Below are 27,762 nucleotides of genomic sequence, written 5' to 3' on the forward strand. Positions count from 1 at the left end.
CAGCATTAGGCCCATTCCTGAAATAGGCCCGGATGAAAACAGACGAGAATTTCCGGAAGCTGAACAGTTTTCCTTTGCTATATTAACCTCAAAATAATTCATAGAATGAAATCTGGAGTCAGACTTTCGGACGCCTGGACACAGCGTTACTTATTATACAGTTACTATTGTTCTTTGCGCTGTGACGTAACTATAACGTCGTCGTGTTTATTGTTAACCGAAGGTTTCAAGTTAATGCTATCAATTTTACATTAAACTGTTTACTTAGTAATTTAGCTTATTTTTTGCAATATCTTGGGGATTCTTGCCACTTTATTATTGTTCGGTAAGTGCCACGTAGTAGATTTTTCACCTTGAAAGTTAGTGGTACAGTAAAATTCGATGGCTATTTAAATGGTTATCTGTAAAGGTAAAACTAAAAGCCGGCCAGCAGGATGTTTTAAGATCCTCGACAGGATTCCGGTCTATTATGGAATTTAAATCGTGGACAATTTTTTACCCTCAAGAGCCTGAACTGAGTCACTTTGACCCAATGTCTCTGCAAATTCATTTTTTCTTACTCTGTTTCGTAAGAGAATTGCGACATTTTGTGTATTTCATCGTTAGGTTTTCTGCATTAAGTGCACTTTTCAGACAATTGCTATTGAATGTTGATGTTACATAGTTTGATGTTCATCTCGAGTTGTTACGATACTACGTCGTTCTTATTATTAATGTTCAATAAAGGCTGGCTGGTTGCGTCACAAAGCAATTAAAGCTCCTTGGTCGGTCTGAGTGCGCGTGTACGGTGAGTGTCGAATGCACAGGCACCAATGCCGAGAAAAAATAGGCCTTTTATGTGCTGCAGCATCAGGCCCAATTTCTTCTTAATCCGGCCCTGCTGCCGTCTGCTTACGTGGATCTGTATTGTTCATACGCCATTCCATGTCCATTTTTCTTGGTGCTTATTAAACATGTTTGCTGATTTTTGTGAGAAGACGGAAGTAGTTCAATCACTGTCACAGATGAGTATCTAGCATTCATGTGTTGCAAAGCAGAAGAGCCAAGTTCCCCTTTTTCAATCAGCTTTTGATACCCTAACCCTAATCTCTCCTCCCTGCCCCTTATCAATAAAGCACAATATCGTTTATCCAAGCATCTCACCTTACATTGTGCAAATCAGCCAACAGTTTCTGTTTTGTGTACGTGTCAGATAGACCCTAAAGAAGAAAAGGTCATCTTTCCTGTGTCTAACAGACGCGTTCCTAAAGAGGAAGTTGTCCTCGGTCAGCTTACTGCACCCTGTCTTATGACAGACGCTTGTATGAATAGCCAGCCGTTAAAGCAAAACAGCTTTGCCAGCTTTTGACCCTTAGTAGCTTGCAAGCTGTTCAGTTTCTCATTCACATGATCATAAATAACAGCGAGTCTGCGTGAAATTTTGTTTTCTCTTGGGGAAGACCGCTCTTGAAACTGGAGTGATGTCTGCAAGTGCTTTGAAAGAGGAAGCTTTAAGCAAAACACAGGTCTACGAGTGGTTTTCGCAATTCAAACGAGGGGAAATGTCACTTGAAGACCAACTGGCCGACCTTCCCCAATTAGGAATGACGAAAATCTTGGAAAAAGTTTGCAATGCGATTTAAGGAGATCGTCATCGGACTATTGGAGAGATTTCTGAGTTGACTTGTGTGTCTTGGAGTTCTTGCCACCTTCCCTACTCGCCTGATCTTGTATTCTGTGCGACTTTTTCTTGTTCCTGCGTATGAAAAGAGAAACTCAAAAAGGAAAGCTTTTTTTGTACTGTGGAGGAAGTCAAAGAAAAAAAAAAACGCTGCAGACTTTAGACGACATTCCTCTTCAACAATTCCAGGCGGCACCCACGGGCTGATAATCCGAACTCCAAATCCCATGATGCCCTGCGGGAATCCGGGGCACCGCTGTACTCCAGGGAAGCTGCCATCTAGCGTTTTGGGGGAGGCAGTGTCGGCAAGTAGCGGCCTTCCCCCATCCTTCCATTCCAGGGGCATCCCAGCCATCTCCCACATTCTCAATCTGTCCAGAACACATTGCTCCACAAGTCCTGTTTGCTGCCTCAGTATTTATGGGCAAATTTTAGTCTCACTACAATGCATTTTCTGGACAACAAAGATTCCCTCATTTGTGCAGCCTCTTTCTACTGGTAGACTGGTGCACTTTGGCACCAACAGTGGCAAGACCTACCCTGAGGTCCCATGATGAAATTCTGCATCTCAGAGTTTTCTTTCAGCATCTTGCATTCTGCTCTTGGAGTGAACTTGCTGGAGCGGCCTGGACCGCACCAGTCAGCAGTTGATTGAAATTAAGCCCACTTGCAGATGATCTTTTGGACAGGGGAATGGTTGATTTCCACTTGTTTGGAAATCTTAAGTCCCTTCCCAGACTCATCAGCATCTAAAACCTTCTTTCTAAAGGTGCCAGAGAGAAAGTTGAAAAGGTCAGAAGAAAGAAGGGAGGAGCCAGTTAACAAGCCTCCAATCAGGCACAGTCAAGACCAGGAGCCAGAAGTCAAGCCCCCCCCTACATTCATAGTCAAGAGCAAGAAGGGAGGGGTCAGTGGCTACAACCCCCCTAATAATCAGATGTGGTCAGGAGCAGAAGGGAGGAGCCAGAAGTCAAGCCCCCCCCCTACATTCATAGTCAAGAGCAAGAAGGGAGGGGCCAGCAATGAAGCCTGTTATCAGACACATTAAAAAGCAATGAGGGAGGAGCCACTGGTCAAGTCCCCAATCAGGGGTGGTCAAGAACAAAAAAGGAGGAACCAGCAGGGAAGCTCCCAACCAGATCTGCTCAAGGGCAACAATGGAGGAGCCAATGTTTAGGCAGCCAATCAGACATGGCCATGAGCAAAAAATGGATGATTCAGAGGCCAAACTGCCAACCAAGACGACAGGAGCCAATGGCTAACCCTAAATCAAGAGTGATCAAGAGCAAATGGGGCTGGGTCCCCAGCGAACCCCCCCTATCAATCAGGCCTGGCTAAGACCAAGATGGGCCAAGCCCCCCAGTCAGCCAGGATTGATCAAAGACAAGGAAAGAGGAGCCTGCAGTTAACTTCCTCATGTATGCATATTCATGAGTGAAAAAGGAGGAGCCAATCACCAAACCCAAAGCCACATCTGACAAGTAACCAACCAATCACAACCCCATCATATTATGGTTATATTTAGGCCATGGGTTCCTCCATTGGCTGGGGTACATATCACCACCATGAACTGCCCTCCAGAGGGTCTCCAACAGTTCATTTTGAAAATGTTAGGGAGTCAGGGCTTATAGTGTTTTTGATTTCATGGATTTGCCTTTAACAGGGACTCTATGCTTTTTGTGCTCTTCAGAGATAATACAAATTATTTGCATTTATATAGATTCACAGTATCATAGAGCAATTTTCTTGTGAAAAAGAAATACTTGTATATCTAAAGTGATTTGCAGTTTGCCCTTGTTACTAGCCAGGTTTGACAGTTTCCTCCTCTAGTGGGCATTTTTCGGAATACATGCATTGGAACCTACTGCAGTCGTAAAAATTACATGACAGGGTTGACCAATAGCAAAAGCCAAAACTGGCCACGGGTTCAGGTCTCCCTCTTCTAGCCTGACATGGAGTGCTGCTTAACCTTTTACACAGTTAGAGCATAAAATGCTCAAAGCAGTAAAAGATTTTCCATTAAAGGTGTAATATAAATCAAAAACTAAGTGGATGCTTGGATCACACAGAAGATACAACTGGAATTCCATTACAATTTGTGAACAGAACAGGAAACCCAAGAGTAATGAAGGAAAATAAAATCCTGCTTTTGACATTTCTTCCTCATCTGCAGTTATTCTACGCATTTGAAAAGGTAATAGAAATTAGTCAAGGCTCACCTAAATGATGATGTCCTCTCTTCTTTTGTAAGAAACATTTAGCAAATAATGGCCAATTTGAGGAGAGCAAGAAAATGAAGGTTACTGCTAAAAATGCACCTGATGAATCAGCCTTAACAGATCCACAGTACGGGGTGAATACCTGGGGTGAGGAAGAAAGTGCAACAGTGCCCTCTAGAGGCCAGAAGTGCATCCTGCACAGTCAGCCACAGACTATCCCAAGCTGGTGAGCTCCAAGAAAGGCAAAGAAATGGGTAGCGTTAGTTCATGTTCAGATTTAACAAAACCACACAATTTATTACCGGATTGAATATTGTTCTAAATCAATCTAACAAGAATGTATTTTGTCGCTCTACTATTTTAAACATATTTAAACAATACAAAAAACACATTGCTGCTTGATCCTGTGTGCGTGCGCTAATCTGATTTTCTAAGAGTATAATGCGAATAAATATACAGTAGTCATGACTGTCCCAACAAACGACGTCACACTTACATGGCAGAGTTCCGCAGAGATCTGATGAATGAAATCAAAGAGCATCAAAACAGTATTAAGTTATTAATGTATTATTGTGGTATTTCAAAATGTGATATGCGCATTATGTAGTGGGCCAGTGCCGCTAAGATTCACACCGTCGATGAGACGGTGATTTGTTTAATTTTTTTGGTGGAGATTCTAGGGACACACTCAGCCTTGGCCCGACCCACAAGCAGAGACAAAAAAAAGCCACCGGTAATAAAACAAAGAATGTATTAAACAGCAATAAATGAAAACAACGATCCCACACCAGTTCCCCTTACGGCGATGTACAATAAACACAAACAAACCGCAACAATAAACACTCACTATAAAGTCCATGGAAAACAGCAACGGATGAAATGCAATGATGGAGGTAGATAGTCCAGAGATCAGCACGTCGAATGGGAATGTAAAAATCAGTCCCACCGGTATTTTCCAATGAGATAAAGACAGATGAATGGGATGAGGAGCACTCCTTTCTTCACAGGATTACAACAAATCCTCGTAAAGTCCTCATGTGCAGGAAGACACCAGACAGTCCATAGCCCAAGACAAGAGACGATCCCGGACAAAACAAGAATCCACAGGTATCAGTACAGAAGGCAGACAGACAGGAAACTCCAGACATGAAAAGCAAAATACTTCTCTTTTATGGTCACGCTGGCCTCCTTGTACCCAACAGCCCCTGCACCCTAAGTTGATAACCAATAACAGCCACTGCAGGGACTGCTGGGAGTTGAAGTTTCAATCCCCAGTAGCACCGCTACATTATGGCATTTCAATAATTATTCATTTATGTGACATATGCATTATTCTAATGGTAAGAGATGTTAGGTTAGGGTTAATAGTGATTTTTTTACCCCTAAGGGTAAAGATGCACGGGTACACTTCATACAGTCGTGCTTAATGCACTTTCCTACACCTGACGGACACATATTCCAGATTCAAATCTATTTAAATACACCTTTATTAATGCCTATAGCCCATTATATATATCTCTAAATGTAAGGTTTGATAAAAGAGGTTAGGTTTAGGTTAGGGTAAGTTACATCAGGACAACTGAACACTTGAGAAATCTTCACAGTAAAGATGACACAAAGGTGCGTGCCGATAGGTTTTCGCCATGTGCTGTACATGATCAGGGCTCCAAAAATGACATCAGACACAGAGGGCGCGCCCTATATATATATATATATATATATATATATATATAAAAAAATATAAATAACACACACACATTCATACATGCACATAGGATGTCTGTAGGGAATGTATCCAGCCATGTAATTTGAAAAACAGATCACAAGAAACATTGTACGTAGGACAATGACACCTCAGCCCCTTTAAAGTAGGCACCATGGAACCTCACACAGTTCTCCCAGCGTCTCTTCCACTGGTTTAAAACACTCAACAAAATTCTTTGTTGGAATCGCCATCAGCTGCCTAGTCATATTTTCCCCAAATGTCATCGACGGTCAGAAATCTCTTCCATTTCAAAGGTGATTTTAGTTTTGTGAAAAGCCAGAAGTCTCAGGGCACCAAACCTGGGCTGTAGGGGGACTGAGTCACCCGGGTAATTTGATGTTTCACCACTCATTGCATCGTCCCCTGAAATCCTCCTGAATCATCAGAATAGTGTCCACTGACGAGTGTTCAAGCTTAACGCAAAATCTGATGCCGATTTGTTGCTCTATTCGCTCGGTCATTTTGAATGTGACAGCCGCACAGTACACACTTACTTACTCAATGGTGTCTAGCGCCCCCCACTGACTGGTCCAGTGAAGTTGTTTTTGTTCACGCATGCGCATTCCAGTCCACTCTCCTCGACTGCCAGTTAACATCAATGCCACGCAAACCATCCTCGTTATATTAACAATGGCCGGACTTTTTGCAGAAAGGCCTTGTGTACAGTATATATATATATATATATATATATATATATATATATATATATATATATATATATATATATATATATGTGTGTGTGTGTGTGTGTGTGTGGGGGTGTGTGTGTGTGCGCATATAAACACATTATATAAACTGCTCAAAAATATTAAAGGGGAACCCTTTGAAAATGCATCAGATCTCAATGGGAAAAAAATCCTGCAGTCTCTCTCTACTGATATGGTCTCAGAATGTGTTAGGAACAAAAGGATGGCACATCGTTTGATGGAAAGGAAAATGATCAACCGACAGAGAGAGGGGCTGAATTCACAGACACCCCGAAAATCAAAGGGAAAAAATGATGTGGTAGGCAGACTCGTCCATTTTGGTGAAATTTTATTGAAGCAACTCCAAATTGTACTCGGCAGTTTGTATGGCACCCGCCATGTGCTTGTATGCAGGCCTGACAACGTCCTAATGAGACGACAGATGGTGTCCTGGGGAATCTCCTCCCAGATCTGGACCAGGGCATCACTGAGCTCCTGGACAGTCTAAGGTGCAACCAGATGGACCGAAACATAACGTCTCACGCACAGGTGTTCAGTTGGATTGAAGTCAGGCGAGTGAGCGTGTTTAGTCAATGGTATCAATTCCTTTATCCTCTTGCCACACAAGGCCGGGCATTGTTGTGCACCAGGAGAAACCAGTATAGGCTCTGACAATGGGTCCAAGGATTTCATCCTGATACCTAATGGCAGTCAAGGTACCGTTGTCTAGCCTGTAGAGGTCTGTGCGCCCCTCCATGGATATGTCTCCCCAGGTCATCACTGACCCACCACCAAACTGGTCATGCTGAATGATGGCACAGGCAGCATCACGTTCTCCACGGCTTCTCCAGACCCTTTCATGTCTGTCACATGCGCTCATGGTGAACCTGCTCTCATCTGTGAAAAGCACAGTGTGCCAGTGGTGAACCTGCCAATTCTGGTATTCTATGGCAAATTCCAATCGTGCTCCACGGTGCCTGGCAGTGGGCCAACTAGAGGACACTGTTGGGTCCTCAGGCCACCCTCATGAAGTCTGTAACTCATTGTTTGGTCAGAGACATTCACACCAGTGGCCTGGCTGCTGAAGATAATTTTGTATGTTCTGCCAGCTCATCCTGTTCCTCCTTGCCCAAAGGATCAGATACCGGTCAGTCCTACTGATGGGTTAAGGACCTTCTACGAGGGGTCCTGTCCAGCTCTCCTAGAGTAACTGCCTGTCTCTTGGAATCTCCTCCATGCCCTTCAGACTGTGCTGGGAGGGAGACACAGCAAACCTTCTGACAATGGCACGTATTGATGTGCCTGCCATCCAGCAGAAGTTGGACTACCTGTGCCAGCTCTGCAGGGTCCAAGTATCGCCTCATGCTACCAGTGGTGACACGGACTATAGCCAAATGCAAAACAAGAGAAAAAACAGATGAGGAGGGGTAAAATGTCAGTGGCCTCCACCTGTTAAGCCATTCATTCTTGTTTTGGGGGTCGTCTCATTGTGCCCCTCTGGTGCACCAAAGCAGCTGAAACTGATGAACAAGCCCCTCTGCTACTTAACTGAGCAGATCAATAGCCCACAAGTGTCATTGACTTGATGCTTTACTCTCATTAAAAAGTGTTCATTTTTTGAGCAGGAAATATAATATACAGTATGTGTGTGAGTGTATGTATATATTATACAGTTTATACAGTAGAATCACGCATACACACACACACACACACACACATATTATATATTATACAGTATATATATATATATATATATATATATATATACACACACACACACTCACTCACACGCACACACATATATTATATATTATACAGTATAGACACACACACATATTATATTATATATTATACAGTATATACAGTAGACACACGCATACACATATACAGTATATACATACACACACATATTATATATTATACAGTATATACAGTATACACACACACACACAATACATTATACAGTATATACAGTATACATACACACGCATACACACAGTTTTTTGGGTGAAGTAATCCTCCAAGTTGTCATTTAGAAACTGTGTTATGTTTCCACTCTTTTCCTTTTATATTCAATTCTAGCCAAAGCTCTGAAGCCATTCATTAATTACGACAAACATACAAACACAGAAGATATCAGGAAAAGGGCAAATACTTTCTTACTTGGGATTAATAAAGTATCTATCTATCAATCTATCTAGAAATGAACTCCTGCTTTCAAACCCAGTGGCACAGACGTTGAATCTTTTGGCTGCTTTGACTCGTCTTGAACAGCCATACAGTAGCTGCCCTTTGCCGTCACTTGTAAAACATAAAGCAGGACAAGCAGGTCGAATGTTTCCTTCGTCACACCCAACCCTGGCCAGAGAAAACCACCTGCTGTGCGAAATAAATGCTGAACACTCAGAATGACAGCACAAGCAGACATCTTGGCTACAACCCAAAAGGCTCACCAACACCTTAGCTGTGACATCTGAATGAAGCCCAGATGTTTCTATCTCTGCTCACCAATATCTGTAGGCCCCCTGGCTGCATATCCTGGGACAGCAGCTGCTCAGCTCAGGACCACAGGGAACAGCAGAGTGTGGAGAACATGGCACAGAATATCAGTGGCACTGCCGGCTTTGTTATGATTCAGCAAGGGTGCGTTTCCTGGCTTATGTTCTTTTTCTGTTTATTTTAAAGTATTATTTTTCATTTATTATACTTATGTATTTTTATTACCACTGTTCTATTTAACTATTATTCACTATCTATTGTCACACATGTGCACATGGGAGACAGCTAAAGGGCAAAAAAAGAAGGTAGTTCCATGCCAAACCAGAGGATGGCAGAGTGCACTAATCCTTTCTCTTTTATCCCTGCAGACCAAACACGGGAAATTCTGCCTGGACTCGATGACATAATTTCCCCTGTCTGACTTTAAAAACCATCAAATTCCTTCTGCCAATCGCTTCAGTTTTAGACTCATATCTGTAACAACCTTGCATTTCTCTTTTTTTAAGTATACGGGGAGACTTCCCCAAACCTTATGTGTCAAGGTGTGTTATTTCCATACTGTCACATGGAATAACCTTCATCCTGCAAAAAAAAAAAAAAAAAAAAAAAACTGACATATGTCTCGATTAAACTGTTTAATCCCGTCCATTCTGAACCCTGAACTGAATGGAATAGGAATGCTGGAACCTTGCAACCCAAGTGAACAGAACAACAGGTGTCAGTGGTGCTAATGTAATGAGAAAGGTTTCTCTAATAACCAATTAGCATTTAAAACATGTCTAAGGGTATGCTAAAGAGGGTACTGAATGTATGGCTGTTGGAAATGTGGGTTTACTGCCATATGTGAATAATAAATCAATCAATCATTTCAAGCTCTAATTTTTTCAATTTAATGGTACATTAATCATGATAAAAAGGTATCAGTTTCTACCAAAACTATGAAAATTTGGCCCCAAACCTGTTAACAGTGGTGTATGTCTTAATAAAATATGGTTGAATAAATACCTTCACACTACACTACAGCATATGAATGGATGGCTCCATGTGGATTAAGTAATGTGATTTTTTTTAAATGGATGTTGTCAGTATTGTTTGCATTAGACCATAGGCTCCCATTGTATTTCAATCATTGTGATCTCCCTTCTCCATGAAAACATAAGAATAAAAGTTTTCTCGGTCATCACTCTAGACTATATGAGGGTAGAATATTCAGCCCAGATCCCCAAGTGGCTTCTATAAAGTATTAACTTTGGGGTCTGAATACTTATACGAATGAGAGATTTCACTATATTATAAATAAATAAGTGTGTGTATATTATATCTGCGGTGGGTTGGCACCCTGCCCAGGATTGGTTCCTGCCTTGTGCCCTGTGTTGGCTGGGATTGGCTCCAGCAGACCCCCGTGACCCTGTATTTGGATTCAGCGGGTTAGAAAATGGATGGATGGATGGTGTATATTATATATTACACACACACACACTTTCACTTTTACTTTAACACTAGAATTACCAGAGCCTACGAAAAAACTCATAGATCCGTCCCACATTAAATCGCTTCGCACCTCTCCATCAGCGTCTTTTGTCCTTTAAATGTGTTGATAAGCAGCAAGCAGTACACCATCACATCCCCCCACCCCGCATAGTTTTCTCTGTTTACCTGCGTGTCAGTTGTTTGGAATTGTATAGAGTGAGAAGTCAAGCAAAAAATCACACTTTTTATAAATACTATATCGTTATTTGGAACACACGCATTTCATGTGTGTTCCGTGTCTACAGCAATCTATGTAAACATACCGTTAAAAAAGAAATGTTATTCATGTTTTAGTAATAATTGACAAAATGTAGACATGAAGTTTATAATGTGAGAAGCCTGAAGTCCAAATATCAAAAACGCTTTCACAAAAGGTACAAATACAACAGAATAAGTGCACTTTTATTCAAAAATATAACAGCAGAAAAACAACACGCATTAGGGTGTGACATTGACACACATTTACTACGACTGCTTCGGTGGCGTAACGGTATCAGCAGTTGACTGGTAATCAAAACTTCACGGGTTTGATCCTCAACGAGTCCGTTTTGAGAAGTCAGCTGCTTTTATTCTTACCATTTTAGAATAAAAACATACATTCGATTTCAGTCTGTAACAGCTGGTGTAAATGTATGATACTTGTAAAGGTTAGCTTTGGTTTTTTTTTTTTATTCAGTTTCATTCTCTCAGTCGCATTCACGATCCCACCCTATGCCCCCCCACCATCTGACACTGCTGTTTTCACATAAAGACACGCTATTGCTCTGCACTCTGTAGAAAGGAAGTAAATAACATTCGACCTAGGTTTTATGGAACATATAAATGTTGATGTACAAGTATAACAAAACAAGTGCACTTTTATTCAAGACTATCACCGAAGAAAAAGAAACTCACAAGTACAATGCAGAGCTTCCTGTGTTTGAGCAACACGGGCATGCTCAAAAAATACAAGTGTAATGCCATGAAAACTGCACCGAGACACTTCAGTTCACAAGCATTGGTACGAGAATTCAGTCAGACTTCTTTTTAGGGCACATACACCGTCCAAAATGTTATTTATTTGGATTTATTTACTTCCTTCCTACAGAGTGCAGAGCTATAGCACGTCTTTATGTGAAAACAGCAGTGTCAGATGGGGGGATAGGGTGGGATCCTGAATGCGACTGAGAGAATGAAACCCATCTGTTTGTTTGCGCTAATGCGATCTTTATCGTTTTTTGGAGATTTTCGAATTTTCATACTTCCATTATCTCTAACCTGCTCTGCATGTGTATCACACCAACATTTTTGAATTCCTTACGGCATTCTACTTTGTCATCTACTCTTTGTCTTTTATTTCCGGCCCCAGTCACGGTTAAATCTCTTGGCACAAAGACTCGTCTCGCGGGACATGAAAGTGTCTCTCTGAGAAAGCCTCGTCTTCTTCCAAGATTTATTTTTATTATTATAATAATAATATATATATAGTCACGCATGCGCGACTAGGAGGCCGCGGAGGGACCTTAAAACACACCGAGAGACGTTCGCCGGCGGGGAATGGCGGGGTACTAACCTTTTTCCTTTGTTTTCCAGAAGTAAAGACACTCCGCCATGAGCCACTATACTGCAGTGCGTCTACTTCTGCCCTTCCTCCGCCATCTTCCCTGACGTCACCAGTCCCGGCATCCCTCACGCCTTCTTCCCAGCATTCCTCCACTTCCGGCTCCTCCCATATAAAATGGCCACCGACGCCTAGTATGGCGTCGCGCAGATGCAATTATTTCGTTTTTCTGTTCTGACTGTTTCCGTTTATTAGGAGCTGGATTGTAGACAATATACGGGGCCGGAAAACCCCAAACCTTTCTTCTGTTTGGCTCTAAGTTTGTTACCATATACATATACATATACATTTACATACAGGTATATATATTGTATTCTCATGTGACTTGGGTTTTGTGTTTGGAACCCCCAAACAGGCGGGGGCCACCATAATATCACAGACTCTGTCTTAGAAGGGCAAACAAGAAGCTGATTAAAGAGCAATATCATCCATCCTGCACTGTCACTTTCTTTCCATTCTGTTCAGGCAAACTGCACAGATTCTTTAGCACTCCCACCACTACATTTAAGAACAGTTTTTTATCCACAGATCACTCAACAGCTGATTATTCTGACAACTACATGAATGAACCTAACGTGCGTTTCTCGAGTCTGTCACCCGATGTTGTTTTCAATGCACTGCGTGCTTCCCATTGTCTGCTGTTTGTCTCTGTCACTCAAGATTTTTCTGCCCAGTATTTACCTAGTAGGGGTGATGTACACTTCACCTCTAGCCTCTTTTATATGCTCTTTCTTAAAGTTGTGTTCTTATTGTTTTTTTTTTTTCTAAAGGTTTGTTTCGATTTTGGTTTCTACTTCCATATTTTAACTCATTCTGTCTACATCGGAACGTTGCCGGTTCAAATCCCATAAATGGCAGAAGTGATTTTTCTGTTGGGCCTTTGAGCAAGGCCCTTAAACTGCAATCACTCCGTCGTGGGTATGACGCTAATCTGCAAGCAAGTCCCTCAACTTGCAGGGAAAACTTGGTGGCCATTCAAGCAAGTGTGGTGCCGATGTGTCACCTGTTAGACGGCTGCGCTCGAGTTCTAATTTTTGGTGGTTTGCCATGAGGTGGGTGCGGCAATGTGCTCTATTAATACCAGAGAGTTATTAGATTAGTCAGTCAGTCAGTCGGTCATCATCCAACCTGCTATATCTGAACACAGGGTCACGGGGGTCTGCTGGAGCCAATCCCAGCCAACACTGGGCACAAGGCAGGAACAAATCCCGGGCAGGGTGCCAGTCCACCGCAGGTTACTAGATTAAATAAACTTTATTAATCCTAAGTAGTAATTCAGATACATACAGCAACAGGAACATTAAAAAAAAAAAAAAAATACAGACTCACAGGACAAATAATATAAATAATCAATTGATGAATAAATTTAAATTGTGCTGACATTTTAAAATAAACTTAACGAGTACATTGGGAGGAAGCACTGAACTGCCAATAGCAGTGAGGCAGAAAAGACCCCCAGAGGTGCTTCTTAGTACACTGTGGTGGAAAGAGCCTGTGGCCAAAAGTGCTCAAAGTGAACGTCTTCTAGAGGGGATTTTTCATGAGTGTGTCCATTTTTGTCACCATCCTCTATTTCCTTCATGAATTGTCTTGTCTATGTTTAACCTTTCTTTTCATTTTTGAAATTTGTATGCTGTGCACTGCTGAAAAAGTTCTGCCTCAAAATGCGCAAGCCAACATATTGTTATCACGTGGAAGAGTCAGGGACCCAAGGAAACAACTTCTGGTAACTGTTAAAAATGCCAAAGGCTCCTCCAGGCCTCCACAATATCTCTGGTACAGACTTAGGAATGAACAGTTCACAAAGCGAGCTAATATTAGATTTGTTATATTTATTTTAAATTCATTTTTGGACATCTTCTCTGGCTTTGCTTTCTTTTCCTCCTTTGCATAAACAGTCTTTGATGGCAATCATACTCTATATTTTGGTAGGGTTACAGGTATTGTTGTAATCTTTAAAAATCTGAAAAAAAATAAATCAACCTTTGTAATCTGTGTGGACTCACATGGGAATCTCAATAGAATTCTCAGTTTATGGGAACAACATTTTAGACGTTAATTGTGGGTTTAACTATGACATGGCTCCTATTGTATTTCACAATTAGTTGGGTTTTTTCTTATGTAAAAGTGGTTCCTTTTTATAGTAAAATATTTTTGCGTGCATATTTTTCTTTATATACACACACACACACACACACATACACATATATACACACACACACATACACATATATATTATATATATATATTTATTATATACACACACACATATATATATACATATACACACACACACATACATATATATATACACACACACACACAGCGCCCTCCACAATTATTGGCACCCCTGGTTAAGATATGTTCTTAAGCTTCCAATAAATTCTTTTTTTCCCCAAACAAATATAGGCTCACAACACAAAAAAAGAGAAAAATCCCACCTTTAATTAAAGTACATTTATTCATTGGGAAATAAATCCCACATTAAGAAATACATTTTTTACATGAAATCATGTGTGCCAGAATAATTGGCACCCCGGCTGTTAATATTTCATACAAGCCCCTTTTGCCAACAAGACAGCACTTAATCTTCTCCTCTAACATTTCACAAGGTTGGAGAATACGGAGAGACCGGGATTTTTCACCATTCCTTTTTGCACAATCTTTCTAGATCGTCCAGAGTCCTGGGTCCTCTCATCTTCAGCTCACCCCACAGATTTTTAATGGGGTTGAGGTCTGGGGACTGAGATGGCCATGGAAGGAGCTTGATTTTGTGTAGATTTTGCCATATGTTTAGAGTCATCATCCTGCTAGAAGACCCAATGATGACCCATCTTCAGCTTACTGAAAGAGGCCACCAGATTTTGATTTAAAATGTCCTGGTATTTCAAGGAGTTCATGATGCCATGCACCCCAGCAAGGTTCCAAGGGCCACTGGAAGAGAAACAGCACCACATATCCCCCACCATTATTTACGGTGGGCATGATGTGCTTTTCCGCATACTCATTCTTGGATTCTCACCAGACCCACTTAGAATGTCTGTTGCCAAAAAGCTCAATTTTAGTCTCATCTGACCAAAGCACACGGTCCCAGATGAAGCCCCAGTACCACTTAGTAAACTCCAGATTTTTATGTTTGTTATTTTTGGCGAGAAAAGGCTTTTTCTTGCGTGTCTCGCAAACAGCTTGTTGGCATGGAGATAACGTCTTATAGTTGTCATGGAGACTTTGTGACCCCCCAAGATACCAATCTTTGGTGCAGTTCTCTAACAGTGAGCTTTGGAGAAAACCCTAACCCTAACCCTAATTTCTCAGCATACTTATATGTGTTATTTTTCCTGCTTATTCTATATTGTGTTTGTTTTCTACTCCTCTCATGCAAGTAAGACACTCCTTAAAAACTTTGCACACAGGACAAATACCTTGAACCTTAACTAACCAGCAAATGAGGATCTCCGTCAGCACCTGTCATGACAGTTAAGGTGAGCTTCATGAAGTGGTGACTGGCACAAGAGCCGGACTTTCTTCAAATTATTTCAGGAAGCTGCAGGTCCCGATGGCGAGTCGAGTTTCCACAGCATCCTCACAGCGGGCAGTGCTCACAACGCAATTCTTCTCTCCTTAAAATAAACAAGAACTGGTCATCTGGAAACACAAATCATTCCGTTTTAAAATAAGCACACAGTGCAGAAACACATACCAAAGCCCACCTTAGTAGGGCTGGCTTCACCATCCTGACGTTGACTGAACGAGATCTGGCAGTGTTCTAAATCGATGGCAAAACCAGGGTTGTCAGCACTTTATTGGAATCAGAAATAAAACGACTCCAAGAAAAAAATCCAAAAAACATTAACAATAACCTCAGAAACATGTTCAATGCTAAATTTTTATTAAAGAACAATCTTTTTACAAACATCACTTAAATTAATAAAAACAAACAAGACAATAATGTACACATTTCAGTTTTAACAAACTGTATTGCACTTTAATGTTTCATTAGAACAATGGGGACCAAAGCTCCATCACAGAGAAATTCAGAAGCTACAGACAAACATTCATTCATTCGGAGGAATGGCACTTTAGGTGACAGTTTGTATTCATTAAAAAGAGAAATAAATGCTGGCATGTCTCATCTATTCAAAATAAACACAAATTCACATGATTAGTTAAAAATTGCCCCCCAAACCAATGATGATTTTGCATTTAATGCATTATGAAAGCAGACTAACTATAAAGAAACTGGAAACAGCAACTATGAGAACCTTCCAGTGTCCCAACGGCGTCATAAGCACTGGCGAGTCCCTGAATTTTGCCAGCATTCTTCCTCTATGACCTGTAGAATAATTAAACACGAATGGCTAACAATGGTCCACACTTGCGTAACAGAACCGGTTGAAAAGTTGCAACATTAGAACATGGGGACGCCCTCCGCTTTTTAAAAGAAAAAAAAAAAAGCCGGAAGATTCTAGAACGGTTTACAACAACTTGCCTTGTGCTTATCTCAATAAGATGTGACAAGGTTTCCACAAAGTCCCTGACAATATTTCCCGTGTGTGTGTGTGAGACAGAGAGAGACAGCTCCACTTTATGACAATCCATACAAACGGAGGGGGCCAAAATAAAACTGGAACATATGCCGCAGAATGCATTGGCTTTAATTTTGTAAAACCTGAGCTCTGAACATTACACAGCTAGGCCCTTTGAGGGCAAGACATGTTACATTAAGGCATTCACTGCTCAAGACAGAAGCAGCTTTTGCTATGAACGACTCTTAGTTTGCATTTTTCCCCAGCAAAGGAGATTATTACAAAAGTTAGCCCGAAGTTCCATATAAAGAAACAAAGCTGAAGTGCCAGCTCTGAGCGGCACTAGCAACCATGGAGACGTGCACATGCAGAAAGACGCACAACAGCAATACGCTTCCTAAAAATGTCTCTTCTTTGTATTTGTTATTTTGTTCGAGGTACTTTGGTATAAAATGTAAAGTTAGTCCTTTTGTTTCTTCTTCTACCTTCCCTGAGTTTAATTAAAATTACATATACACACACACTGCCCAGCATACACTTCTGTACACTCACATATATACAAGGTTATTTTAAACAAACATTATTAGGAATGTTAATACTTTGCCCATGATAGGAAGGCACAGTTACCAGTTTGTTTGATAACAAAATGTTTTGTAAACACAATACTTAAAATAAAAAAAAATTAAAAAAAAAAAAAGTTATTCACATTGGGGGTGGATGTATTGAAGACCACCAGCCCCACGCTTATATACACAATGCACTGGGTTCTTTTTAAGTATACAGGTTTAACTTGTATAGAAGTTCTATGTTTTGTTTCATTCTCTTTTACAAGATCTGCAGTTACTGGACGACTATATCATACAGTGAAGAAAGCAGCTTCTCAGAATGCAATTTAATTAGCAAGATCATGAACTGACACCTCCAAAATAGACAAAAGAAAGAAAGAAACATATGAACAGGGTTTCTCAAACAAAGGTGGCTATTCTTCCCAAGTGGTGTTGACACATGATTGTACTATTTTTATATATATATATATATATATATATATATATATATATATATATATATATATATATATATATATATATATATATATATATATATATATATATATATATATATATATATATATATATAGTACAATCATGTGTATCTATATACACACACATCCAATATATATATATATATATATATTATATATTTGTATGTGTATGTGTATATAGTTATTTTATATATGATATATAATATATAAATAAAAAATGGCAGACTTAACTACACCAGTCTTAAATAAGTTCGGGTGGTATGGCAGCTGAAGAGCAAAACACAATTTTCAGATTGTGGGCTTAAAAAAAAATACAAAACTAATAAAATAAAAGACCACCTTCAGCTAATGGAACGTCAAAATGACAAATTACAATAAATATATGGAGGCTGTATTGCAAACTCACGTCTGCTCATGCTTTCAGGTAGGGGTTTGATAAAAACATGTGAATTCGTATTAACTTGACTGCAAAATAATAATTAAAAAGAAAAAAAAGGTGTGTGTCATCGACCACAAGGATGACTATCAATCGAATCAGTGATTTGTGATTACAAAGAGCGAACTTTAAAGGTCTCTGAAACCCAAAGTACAAGACTTGATTAAAATGGAAGCACACTATAAAATACCAACTTAAATGGATAACAACGCATGTTTCATGTTATGTAGGCAACCAACATCAAAGAATTGAGCTGTAATACAAAAAAACGATGCTGCAAACGTAAAGGTTTTATCCTGCCGGGAAGGGCGTTAATGCAGCAGGAAGAACGACAATACTTAAGAGAATACTGTGACACACTCAGTGGGTTCACTAAAGCATGGGCTGCCATCTGCAAAGAGAACAGTGACACTGCACGACTCGCTGTCAACAAAATGTTTTTCTAAGACGTGCACTTTTTAAAAGGCAGTATGCAAAAGCAATCAACGCATTTCTATTAGTTAAGTGAACTACTAAAAACACACTTTACAAGTGCCACAAGGTGAGCCTAAACATTTACCGTGTTGCACATACGACGACTCAGGCAGACAAATCCTAAGTATCTGCTGTAGCAATCTAATAGGAACTTGAGGTCAGGGAGGATATTGGAGCAGCAATAAACAAAATTCCTTTCACGACTGAGAATAATGAAAATGGAAAAAGGGAGGAAAACACATTAGTCAATGGCTTTCAGAGGGCAACAACTACATGAAGTGGCAGACACTTAACACGACTCTCTATGCAAAGCTTCAACGGGTGCCTCGCACATTCTCGTGGTGGCTTTTCTCATTGCAATCTTGTTCAAATTTATCTACAATGCCCCCAAGATATCTTTCTGCTCTGCTTATCTATTTACAGAAAGGATGAAGAAAAAAAAAATGGGGATTTCATGTGACAGCACAGTGAACAATTTCAACACACAATTATATTACATGTCGGTTACGTTTCCTAAGAGTGCATGTGTGGGCAGGAAAAGATCTGTAAGACATCCGTCAAGGCACGAAAACAAAAGGCAAAATAAGATATGCAATAAGTGTAAAGGAGGCCACATGGCAGGCAGGAAGACAACTGGACATCTGCTGGAACAAACTAGGAGACAAAAATTCTAACAGAAAATCGAAACCAGGAAAGCAGCAACAAACGAAAATGAAGAAAATAGATAACAGGGGCAAAATTAAGTTAGTGGCTTGGTTACGTCACTCTGTCACTATAAAGCTATTAAATCTTTTTATTTTAAAAGAGGACAGAGAGTCTTATAGTTACAGCAGCTCATCAGTTGCAAGAACTATAATAAATACCACTACAACTCTTATTTTAAATTATATTAAAAAAAATAAATGAAAAAAAAAAAAAAACCAGCATGCACATGACCTCATTAAATCTTGATTTGGAAGACACCAGAGATCACAGTGACCCGTCTTGTCTAAAACGGCCAAAAGAAATTATTTTTAGTAAACAATACAAGACATAAAAAAATCGTAATTTCCTAAAATCTGCCAGGTAATTAAATGACAGATACCTTTAGAAATGTGAAAAAGAAAGACAACCTGCTTTTTTTGTGATAATCAAGTATTTCTATAAAATCAGTTAACACAGATACAAAACAAATGGATACACACACTTAAAAAGTAGCATTTCTGTATAATCCATTTTGTGGATGAAACACTGGCCTGACGATAAGAGTCATATTTTGTTCTGGTTTTCGTTATAATTCGGAGGAAACAACAATAAATAAGGTTTAACCCAGATCATAAACACTCACCAAAAAGATAAGCTGGGTAATGCAGGTCTTTGGTAACATTTTTTTGGCTCTTAGGCTTCCACAAATCAAGGATTTTGTTCTTACAAAGGGGTGAGGAGTGCTTGAGTAAAAAGATTTCAATGTTAGCTTTTTACCGTGCAGAATTTCAAGTGCCTCACTTACAAGTAGACCCAAATCTTTTATGTGCATTACACTTGTCTTTAAGTTTGGCATGAAGATTATAAAACATAGCTGAAAACTGACATAAACAAAAAGGACAAAAACTAGGCATTTTTTTTAGAGATAGAAACATAATTGATGTTTAGTCCAAAATATGCTCCATGCAAAAAGAAACAACCAATGAACTCCAGACAGCATTCATCTCTGTATTTTTTTTTTAAACCTAAATACTGCTTTGCATCTGCTGCAACTTACAAAAAAATAATGGAATGAACAGCTAAGGCCTTACACTTCTGTAAAGCACAGCCCACCTTTTTAAATACTTTCCATGTGAAGCAGGACTTTACAAAACACATTTAAAGAGGATGCTGATTTAACTTGGCTCATCAGCAATACTTTACAAAGCACAGGGCTGCAGTTTTTGCTGCTTGAGGTTCCCATTCACAGATGAAGGTTGGACACTCGATTCTTGTTCCGTCAATGCCAGCTTCTTTCATGTCAAAGCAATCCTACCATTTGATCAATCTGTCTCATGTACACACTCTTCAAAGGCAAGAAGTACTTCCGCTCTTCGGGAATTCGGTTACACTTGAAGAAGAAAAAAAAAAATGTTTTTATTTATATACACACACACACACACACACACAGACACAAATATGGTCCCACACATACAATTTATATCATACTAGCTGATTACCCAGTGGCTTCGCTCACTGAGTGCAAGGGAAAAAAATAAAATGTAGTAAATAAATTATTAAACAGTAAAACATTAACATGTAAGAAGTAAAGACATTGAGCAGTACTGGAGTGCTTTCGGGTAAAGTACATTTTAAAGGCGCTATAACACAACAGGTAAGTAGCACTAACAGCAGCTTAAATGCATTTGAATCATCTCTCGGTAGCCAATCCCTTGTGAAAGGTGCTACACGACCGCTGTGTTATAGAAATTACATTTTCTATGCAATCCTGCAAATTTCTGCCCGACAACCTTGCACTACGTGCCTGTGATTTAAGAGAAAAATTATTCTGAGAAATGTGGACGCTGCCCTTCTGTGCTTAATGGGCAGAAGGTCCAAACAATTCCCAAATCCAAAACTTAACATGAAGAGGCCGGTACATCTTCTTAAGATGTAAACCCTCCATCTTCTTAAAAGAATTAATCACAAAAGCAACCTTGAATGTTACGTGATTTTAGTGACCTGAGCTCACATTAAGGGACAGTAGTAGTCGTGAAGTGTAATTTACAAAGAGTTTTGCTTTGATGGCGCCGATCACATTCATTCACAATGATTTCCACTCTCCCAGGAGCCGACGGGGCACTCCAAGTGTCACAGTGCGAAAAGAGAGGACGCTGACCCGAAACTGTGAAGCTCTCGACCCGGCAGAAGAGCCCAATATTCTGCGCCTCCGTTCTCTGTTCTCGCAACCCCTTGCCGCTGAAGGTGGGGTCGTCTTCACATTGTTTACAGCTCGGCGCATTTAAAAAGTAGAAAGACGCAAAGCTGTTTTCCTCTTCTCTTCTACTATCAAGTACTGCCAATTAAAAAAAAGTTATAAAGGTGGCAGTTTCCGCGACAGTCACGCGGACGAATAAATAAAACTTCTCTGTCAGAACGTGCCTGGCGGCGAACGTCTCAGCGCCAGAGTCCAAAGAGGTGGGCTGGGAGAGGGTGACGCACGGCGCACTTCTATGGGATTGATCGGCGTGTTTGTATTTAATTCTTTTCAATATCAGTAAAGTAACTCTCACACAAATAATAACAATTTGTAAAGATGATTTAAAAATGGCATCCACAAACGAAGCGATTAGTTCCTGTATTATAATATGTTCTGTGGGCATACACAATTTCCATTTCAAAGACGAAAAGAATTTCATTTCATTCAGACAGTTCATGTGAGCCACTGAATATGGTTTTATATGTCACTCACTCGCTTCTAATTGTTTCGCTGCCTTCTTAATTATATAATGCATGTTTTCTTCAGCGCTTTTTGTGGCTCTTCCTGGTTTTCTACGTACTGCGTGATTACGTGAGAGGCGTGATGATGTCACACGAAACTCCTCCCCCCATGGCATTCAAGCTCAACTCCATTACAGTAAATGGAGAAAAATAGCTTCTAGTTATGACCATTATGCGTAGAATTTAAAATGAAACCTGCCCAACTTTTGTAAGGAAGCTGTAAGGAATGAGCCTGCCAAATTTCAGCCTTCTACCTACACGGGAAGTTGGAGAATTAGTGACGAGTGAGTGAGTGAGTGAGTGAGTCAGGGCTTTGCCTTTTATTAGTAGAGATATATAATTTGATAGAGATATATATATATATATATATATATATATATATATATATATATATATATAGATATAGATATAGATATAGATATAGATATAGATATAGATATAGATATAGATATAGATATAGATAGATAGATAGAATATTTTATAAGTTAAGAATTTGTGGATACACTTGAAAAAAGCTGTTCACTCACAATCCCCATAATTTTGCCGTTAACAATTGTATGCTTTATATTTGTAATTAATCTAGCCTAGTTTGCAGAGATCGATTTTCACTTTGCCATTAAAGGGTCTTCTTTTTTTACTGCCGAGCAATGTCAAACAAGTAAAATTAAATTCACTGTGATTCAATGTTTTAGAACAATAAAACGTGAAGACCTTTTATAGGCACTAGATCAGCATTTCCCAATCTCGGTTCTGCGGCCCCCCTGTGGCTGCAGGTTTTTGTTCCAATCAGATTCCTAATCAATGACAACACCAGATATCACTGATCTCATTTAATTAGCTGGTATTTTTTTCTTTTATTCTACATTCAGAAAAGCACAGCAGCATGATTTTTACATTTATAAGACATTTAGAAATATTTCTGCTTTTGCTCTAGATTTAAATTCTTAACTCTCTTTCGTTGATTTCATTCTATTTTGACCTTTCTCTGTGCAGTTTTCAATTTCGTTGTATCTTACCTTTAACAACGAGCAGAGCAGACGCCCAGGCAAACAACACTGAATAATCAAAGGCTGCTAGTACTTTAGCATCAGACCCACTAATTAGTAAATAATGGATTAATTAAACAATTAGAATACTTGGAATGTTGAATGAAAATCAAGATGAAAATACTGTTAAAAAGAAAAAAAATACATTATTCTCATATAACAGCTTGATACATTTAAATGTATGTATATTTTTATATTTTTTTACCAAACTTAGTTTTCTAATTTCTATATTGTTCCCAAAACACAGAACTTGTGAAATAACACATCACTTAATTAGCCCAGAAGTCCAATTAAAAACAGAAGCTGGTTGGAACAAAAACCTGCAGCCACAGTGAGTCCTCAAGACTGAGTTTGGGAAACACTGCGATAGATAGATAGATAGATAGATAGATAGATAGATAGATAGATAGATAGATAGATAGAGAGTGTACAGTATAAAATACCCATACACTGAACATACAGCACATACAGTATATATACACACACACACTTATATTTTATATAAGTTACAAACATTTTTTTAAAAGCAAGTCAGCTGAAGCGTGTCCAATACAGCTTGAGTTTTGTTATTATGGGATCACATTCAGCCTCTAAAAAATGCATAACTGTGCACCAAGGGTATGTCTTGCTGTTTAAATTACACATTAACTTGGAATATTGTATAACTGATCTAAACACAACACATAACTGTCATTTTCTCCTGCGGTAATTCCCCAATTGCATTACCTTACACATATTTAGTAGCAGACTTTTTCTCAAAGTGACTAACAAATGACGAATGTGAAACAGTTCAGTTCTCATCAAAGTAATCTCCAATGGTGACAAAACGAGTCAGTTGTGGCTTAAAGAAATTTGTGATTTATAGCATATCATCTTTATTATTTGGCCAAACCATCTAATTAAACCAAAACTATAGTATGAACTCTCAGGCTATTAAAAAAAAGTGTCTAAAATAGGAAATAACATCTGAACTGTCACTGCTTATTGTTTTCTAGACAAAACTAAATTTGGACTTCAAGCCAGTAGGTTCCATACATATATTGTCGCATTTTGAGCTTTAGTTTGATCTTCGTACAACAGAATTCATTTTTTTTTATTATTATTATTGTGAACACTGCCTAGTTATTACTGCCTAAATCTAAAATGAAGCACATTCTTTAGAAACAAGATTAAGAAACTTTGTTAAAGCAAAGCTCGGGCAGCATGCAGTCATTTAGTTCTGTTCTGCTCTATTTATGCCAAAGCCCTTGTTTCCCCCTCGACTACACGTACTTTTGAGCTGGAATTAGCTGGCCTTAAATCTTGTGTTCCCAGTTCATCAGATGAGTCTTCCTTAGGGAACACATCGTTCCACAACCTTTCCCTGAACCTCTTGTCGATTGGCACCACATGCCCTTCTGTGGTGAAGATGAATTTGTTCTCAGATTTGTGCAAAGGGTTATCTTCATCAAACAGCTGAAGGGAAAGCAAAGAATATGCAATGAAGCCTAGCAAAACATCCTGCAACTAAAACATTGACAATCACAACTATTACAGAACACCAGACAATTTTCAATATGTTTTGTTTGGTAAAACTGCTTATACAATCTAAAAATGACAAAATGTCAAAATATCTGGAAACTGCACAACCAGAATTATCAGACGCAAGCAAGTGCAGTGGAACCTCGGTTCACGAGATTAATCCGTTCCAGAAAGTGACTCGTGAACAGAAATGCTCGTATTCGAATTTCCCGCAAGAAATAATGCAAATTGAATTAATCCGTTCCACAACAAAGAACTGTTGATAAACATACATTGTATATGGTAGGTCAATAAATGCATTTTTATTTATTTATTTTATATATAAAGATAATAAAGTTACATATAAGGCAAGAGTTTGTGCAGGGGTACCACTTGATCTGAGCTCGCGGCTTCGCCATGCCTTATGACACTCTGAACACCACTTCTTTTTTTAAACTTCTCAAACCATCCCCTGATCGCTTTAAACAATTCCACTTCTGACACACTTATTCCAGGGGTTTTCTTAATGAGATCAGCATGCAATTCGCCTCGAATACGCCATCACCTGCTAATGGTTTCTGGTTTATCCACACTAGCAACAACTTTTCATCATCATTGATTGCTTTAGGCGTTTGTTTCGTTAACACTTGAACACCTTATGCCACATCGGCACCCTTGAATCTCTCTCTCTCTCTTTAAGAATGGTCCATATCATCAATGTTGCTTTGCCATATTGGCGTGCCAGATCACCCACACGAACACCGTCTTCGTGTTCCTTGATGATCTCCTTTTTCAGTTCTATGCTTATTTTCACTAATTTCTTCATGGGTGCATCCTTTAATGGTTTCTTTGGCGCCATGCTCGTCATATACTTTCATAACTCAAAAGTAAAATACACAAAAAAAACTGCTAAAGTGTTCACAATAAAATACCTTGCGTATTAATTCGGATAAGAACGGGCTCAGACCGACTCAAGATTCCTTTGTCTAACTGGCACAGTGCAAGCCATACATGTTTGATCGTACTGGAAAACGCTCAAGTTCCGAGCACCTACTCGTGTATGGAGACAAATTTCATGATGGAAAAATGCTCATATACTGGATTACTCGGGAACAGAGGCGCTCATGAACAGAGGTCTCACTGTATTAACGCTTTGAGGACTCAATATTTTTTCCAAAAAAAAATTTTTTTCTGAAAAGCACAAAGCAATGGTTTCACACATAGATCAACATAAAACATGCAGGGGTTGCTCTTGGCACATGTTCGGCATCTCTTGTGGCAGTGTTATCTCGATGGCCATCAGGAGTGCACGGTGGGCTGGCTGCCTTCGCACAGCAGGTGGGCGGTGGTGGCAGTCATAGTGTGACGCAATATGGTGTGTACCTTTTGTCATCATAAGTGATGGTCGTACCAGGCGAAGGCTGCTGTAGGCGTATTGGCTACACAAACGTGTTCGACACCACGATCAGCTGGGGACTGGTCAGCTGATACTGGTACCTCACTTTCATATTCGATGTCAATGCCATTTTAGAGGTTGTTTGCTCTTCACTACTCACGCAGGGAATTGAGGTTAAAGCAACAAAGCTACTTAACTTTCTTTCTAGCAAAGAGAGTCAAAACTTAAATGTAAGGACGAGTTTTGTCATAAGTTTACAGACGATTACCGTCCTCTACCCCTGAATTTCGAGAACAGTCAACATCGGCCCCGAAAGAGTTAATATTCTGCTTTAGACTTCTAATGTATCTAAATTATCTCAGACCCAACTCTAATATGGTGTTTGGTGGCATTATGTGACAAAAGTCAAATATTTTGTCAAGAGCAAGTCAATTATTTGCACTATTGTGATGATGTTGTTTGGGTTGGCTGCATAGCCTTTCCTAGGCATATGTGGAAACATGGTGCGTCTGTGGTCGCAGTGCGAATAGTGATCCACTCTTTATGGTCTGTAACAGGAGCAGAAATCCTCATCGGTTTATCAGAATCATTGAAATGGATCTGCATGGTAGTGGAGGTGGACAGGTGTTCTGCTCCTTCTTCGTGCTTAACGGTTGTCAATCCGTATATATTAAACATTCCCCCATAGTGAAATACAGTCGTCTTCATATTATTCAGGAAGCCTTCTGCGGATTTTGGCCCCTGATGCACCTTCAAGCCTATAAAAAGTGGATCACTGCTCCTTCTTTGGTGCAAACTGAGACATAAGCAACCATGTTTATTCCTAGAAAACAACAAGAGGAAGAGGAACTGAATGACCAAGTTGGAAATGCTACCACTGTGAGTCCAGACACACTACATGTGTGCACAAGTGCACAAGGAAAGCTGTACAGTCGGCCCAAACGCATTTAACACAAAAGTGTGGATATTTTTTTTAACTTCATATGCTGCTCTAGTTTGTGTTTTTCGTATTTTCTTTTCTTGTAACCCATAATGCAACTCATTTTTGAGAGCTTGAAAAAGATATGACTAAGTTGGTTTGTGACACCTATTATTTTTTACAGATATTACTGAAAAAAAACAATACATTTCTCTCTGTACTACATAAGTTCAATCACACCATGTCCAATAGTTCAGCAGAACCGTCAGATGACTAATCTGAACATATAATTAAAAATATCTGTATGAGCCCTAAAAAGATTATAGAGTTTTGCTACATTTTAGAAATTCACTCAGAGAACCTGAATGAACTAAGAGAGCAATGCATACATTAGGTGTGGAGCTACTGCTTCTCCTGCATTGTAACTGCACACCCAACTTCACACATTTATATTACTGTAAATGGAAAAGCAACATGAGGCTTGCTTCAATAAGCGCCAGATCGGGAGGTACTACTTTCAAAACAAGAATAACTTCACAGACATGCGATGGTGACCGCTTAGCTTGCTTTCTGTATTAACAGCCACCGAGATGTAGACACACCTTAGACTCGTTAATGATATTTGTTCTTTATCATCGTATATTACTTAAGCACTAGACACAAGTAATCAGATCAGACAATGCAAAAGGGACAGGAAAGATGGTGCTGAAGGTGGTAGTGGCTTTCCTTTGTGTCCAAAGCATTAGAGATAATAACGGAGAAGGGAGAGGGGGAAACGTATTCTTAAAACAAATGTGGCTCTCTTATACCTTAGGCTGCAAAGTAATTTCATTGGTATGGATGCTGGTGGGCTACTACAAAATGTGGAGTTTTGGTGTGCTGTTTGTCTACTAACTCAAAAGTGTCAGGTCACCACTCAATAATTTATTATTAAAGAGTAAACGTGATACTAAGCTAGATTCCTGGTAACCTACAATACATTTAATTTCAAGAAGAACAGAAATTTTATTTCCCAAATAT

At 39.4% G+C, this 27,762-nt stretch overlaps 1 protein-coding gene across 1 annotated transcript in view; it reads right to left on the bottom strand.

Moving 5' to 3' along the window:
- Positions 1 to 17,981: 17,981 nt before the first annotated feature.
- Positions 17,982 to 27,762, bottom strand: part of edem1 (ER degradation enhancer, mannosidase alpha-like 1) — a 50,328-nt gene continuing 40,547 nt past the window's right edge. The window contains exons 11-12 of the mRNA XM_039770748.1: positions 24,200 to 24,382; positions 17,982 to 20,511 (exon numbers count right to left, since the gene is read on the bottom strand). Of these exons, the coding sequence (XP_039626682.1) occupies positions 20,422 to 20,511; positions 24,200 to 24,382 (273 nt within the window). The 3' untranslated portion in view covers positions 17,982 to 20,421. The remainder of the gene's footprint in view (positions 20,512 to 24,199; positions 24,383 to 27,762) is intronic.

The sequence above is a fragment of the Polypterus senegalus genome, chromosome 12, assembly GCF_016835505.1.
Source record: "Polypterus senegalus isolate Bchr_013 chromosome 12, ASM1683550v1, whole genome shotgun sequence".
NCBI lineage: Eukaryota > Metazoa > Chordata > Cladistia > Polypteriformes > Polypteridae > Polypterus > Polypterus senegalus.